The 4,052-nt window shown below is 37.9% G+C and overlaps 1 protein-coding gene across 1 annotated transcript; it reads left to right on the top strand.

Annotated features, from left to right (window-relative positions):
• LOC114313833 (zinc finger BED domain-containing protein DAYSLEEPER) lies at positions 1–3,842 on the top strand. Its single transcript, XM_028260237.2, has 2 exons — positions 1–294; positions 1,669–3,842. The coding sequence occupies exon 2, from the start codon at positions 1,681–1,683 to the stop codon at positions 3,709–3,711; it is 2,031 nt and encodes a 676-aa protein (XP_028116038.2). The 5' UTR covers positions 1–294; positions 1,669–1,680; the 3' UTR covers positions 3,712–3,842.
• The last annotated feature ends 210 nt before the right edge of the window (positions 3,843–4,052 follow it).

Below are 4,052 nucleotides of genomic sequence, written 5' to 3' on the forward strand. Positions count from 1 at the left end.
AGGTGGGATTAGGGTCCATGTACCCATATAAATATTGACTCTCTCTCTCACTCTCTGTCTCTCTCTCATCATCCCTCTAAAAAGGCCTAAGAAAAGCTCATAGCCGCCACCAGATCAAGCCCTAGGTCCATTTAGGGTTTCGTTTTCCAATCTCAAGCCCATTATCTCCTCCCTCCTCCAATCCCTCTGAATTTTTTATTTTTTATTTTTTTTCAAAAACAATTTGAAAAACCCTAACCCTAGATTGGGTTTGATCGTACAGGTGTTCTTTCATTCGGTGATCCGTGTTTCAAAGTAAGAATTTTAACCCATTTGTTCTGTCTCTGTATATATGTAATTCGTTGTTCGATTTTTGTTTTCTTGATTTTATTTCTTGGAACCCACAGTTGGGGTTTGTTGATTATGTATATGAAGGTTTGTGTGATTTGTATATTAGGGTTTGAAATTTTAAATTTTGGTTGAAGATGAATTGTTTAGGGCTAATATAGGTAAACCCCTGAAAGGAACTGATACAGTCTAAATACATTATTATGTTTTGTTAATTTATGCAGGGGGTTGGTACCTTGTGTTGAATGTGTGATACTCTAGAAGAAAATTTTCTGTCTTAAACACTGTTTTGTTTTTTAACCTGGGTTTGTTTAGATAAGGAAGTTGTTTCATGTGTTTCTCAGAAATTTTAGAGTAATATCAGATTTCTGTATATGGACTCAAAAAATTTAGATTGTCATGTCACTTGTGTAGAATAAAGCTATCACAGTCCATTTGGATTGGGTGATTTGGGGAGAAAAGAGAAGGAAAGAAAAGGAAGTATCTCCTCTCAAATTATTCGTTCAGAGAGCTTAATGAGAGGGAAATGGAGAGAAAAGAACTGTATCTTAAAGCTTGTTTGAATTTCTTCAAAATTGGAAAGATGTGTAATGCAGTTAATAATTTTTTTTTTGTTGCCCTTTTTATGAGAAATGCTTTCTGTTTTCATGGATGGGTATGAGTTCGGGGACGATTGTAAAATTGAATGCCATCATCATCATTTCATTTGTCCCCCCCCCCCCCCCCCCACTAACTGTTACTACGTGATGCTGCACATGTTAAAATTATTTGCCTATTTGTATTTATAAAGTTGTGTGTGTTTTGGTGTTTAGTGCGACATAGTAAAGTTCAAAACTAAATTGTAAAAATGCTACTGGTCCTGCAGAAGATACCTGTTTTTTTAATCCTTTGTTTTAGATCCCCTGAGTGGTTTCCATCTCAATTTAATGTCATTTTATCTTTAAATTATTCACAAATGCTAATGCCTTTATGCTTTTTCTGAAGTCACTCTTTTCTGGCAGTTACAAAGCTGCCAACCTGTTAGGATTAGTGTGATGTTTAGCTGGGGAATTCCAATTAGTGACTGATTTTTTTTGGTGCACATATCGGCACCTGATTAGAAGCATAAGCCTTGTGTTGAAGCCTTGATGATTAGACTCAAATTTTTTGTTGAAAACACCAACAAGGACCTTAGCAGACTCTGGATTAGCTTTATCTGCTTTGATCAATATTTCAACTATTTAACCAAGTTAGCAAATTAAATTGTTTCATTAGATCACGATACTAAGGAATATAGACATTTATTGTCAATGTATCTATCATATATACTCTTTTTCATGATGCTTTTTCCTTCTTTTGTAGGACTCCTTTGACATGGACATGGATATCCCAACTAATAACAACGAGCCACCCAGTTTGGATGGAAATTCTAACAAACGTCGGAGAAAAAAGTCCATTGTATGGGAGTACTTCACAATCGAAACTGTTGGGGCTGGCTGCACCAGGGCCTGCTGTAAGCAGTGCAAGAAATCGTTTGCCTACATTACTGGCTCGAAGCTAGCGGGCACAAGCCATCTCAAACGACACATTGCCTTGGGGATCTGTCCAGTAAGTCGACGTAATAATGAGGAGAACAATCAGTTAATTCCGTATACCCCTGGTATCAAAACTGATGGTGCTGCTAGTGGTACGGACCCACCTAGAAAGCGTTATAGAACTACTCCTGTTTTTGCCAGTATCCCCTTCAATCAGAACATTTGCAATCATGAAATCGCCAAGATGATAATTTTGCATGATTATCCACTTAACATTGTTGAACATACTGGGTTTTTTGATTTTGTACGGAATCTTCAGCCTCAGTTTAATATGGTTAGCTTTGATGCCATCCAAAGGGAATGCTTGGGTATCTACCTGAGGGAGAAGCAAAACGTTTTAAACCTTCTTGATGGTATTCCTGGACGCATGAGCCTTACATTGGATATGTTGACTTCAGATCAAACCCTAGGTTATGTATTTCTTACAGGACACTTTATTGATGTCGATTGGAAATTGAATCGTCGGATCCTTAATGTTATCACGGTACCGTCTCCCGATTCAGAAGTTGCCTTCAATCATGCTGTCGTTGCTTGCCTAAGGGATTGGAGTTTGGACAGCAAGCTACTTACTCTCACTCTTGATCAATCCTTTGCAAATGACACTGTTAGAGAAAATCTCAGAGGTTTACTCTCCATCAAGAATCCACTTATTCTCAGTGGACAGCTATTGATTGGAAATTGTTACGCCCGTGTTTTAAGTTGTCTTGCCCAAGATGCATTAGGGTCTATGAAGGAAACCATTAAGAAAGTCCGTGAAAGTGTGAAGTATGTGAAAACTTCAGACGCTATTGAAGAAAAATTCTTCGAGCTGAAACAACAGCTTCAAGTGCCAAGCATGAAGAGCCTAATTATTGATGATCAAACAAAATGGAACACTACTTACCATATGCTGGTGGCTGCCTCAGAATTGAAGGAAGTCTTTTCTTGCTTGGACACTTCCGACCCAAATTACAAGGAAACCCCCTCTATGGATGAGTGGAAACAGGTGGAAACTCTCAGCACATATTTAAAGCTTTTATTTGATGCGGCTAACATTTTAATTACCACAACGTACCCAACTGCCAATACCTTTTTTCATGAAGTGTGGAAAATTCAGCTTGAATTGACTCACGCAAGCATGAGTGAGGACCCCTTTATTAGTAATCTGATCAAACCTTTGCAAGAAAAGTTTGATAAATATTGGAAGGACACAAGTCTGGTTCTAGCAAGTGCTGTTGTTATGGACCCAAGGTTCAAAATGAAGCTTGTGGAGTTTAGCTTTTCTAGAATCTACAGTGAGGATGCTGAGGCCTGGATGAAGATTGTTGACGAGGGTGTTCGTGAGCTCTTTCTTGAATATATCGTACAATCGCTTCCTCCTCCAACTTTTGTAGAAGAAGGGAATGAAGTAGTTGCCAAAACAGAGCTGCCTGATCAAGAAGGAACCCTTCTTTCTACTGGCGACGGTCTTTCAGATTTTGAGGTCTATATCTCTGAGATTACTGGTGATCAGCAGATGAAATCAGAATTAGATCAGTATCTAGAAGAATCACTTTTGCCTCGAGTACAAGAATTTGATGTTTTGGGTTGGTGGAAACTAAACAGATTAAAGTACCCAACTCTTTCGAAAATGGCATCTGATATTCTGTCGATCCCAGTTTCTACTGTTTCTCCGGATTCAGTATTTGACACGGTGAAAAAGAAGATGGATAGTTACCAGACTTCTTTGAGGCCGACGACACTCGAAGCCCTTATCTGTGCGAAGGATTGGTTGCAATATGGAACTACTACTCCAGAATTTTCAAATGCTATTGTTAAAATGGAATTTTAGGTTTATACAGGGTATACAGATGATATTCAATTTGTAGATTAGGCGTCTTTTCTCAGTGATTTTCTGTCATTGATCTCTAATTCTTTCTTTTTTTTTAAGGAAATTTTCCCGGATCTAGCAGGGTTTTGTGATGTCTCTCTCTTTTTAGTAGTGTTGTTGAGATTGTTGGTTATGGGGATTCATTTGTTAGGTTATTTTTGCCAACCAACTTTCTTTATTTTATTTAGGTGGTGGTTTAATTTAATTTTTTAAGTGATTTTTTTATGAGCAATGGTAGAGGGCTCAAATTCTGTGGCTCAAATGGCCAAAACGACGTCGTTTTGGCCATTTGAGTCACATTT

This window comes from Camellia sinensis, chromosome 4, assembly GCF_055761805.1.
Source record: "Camellia sinensis isolate YWXY chromosome 4, ASM5576180v1, whole genome shotgun sequence".
NCBI lineage: Eukaryota > Viridiplantae > Streptophyta > Magnoliopsida > Ericales > Theaceae > Camellia > Camellia sinensis.

Bases quoted from the DNA above. Each gene is read 5' to 3' on its own strand.
- LOC114313833 (XM_028260237.2), top strand. From the start codon at position 1,681: ATGGACATGGATATCCCAACTAATAACAACGAGCCACCCAGTTTGGAT.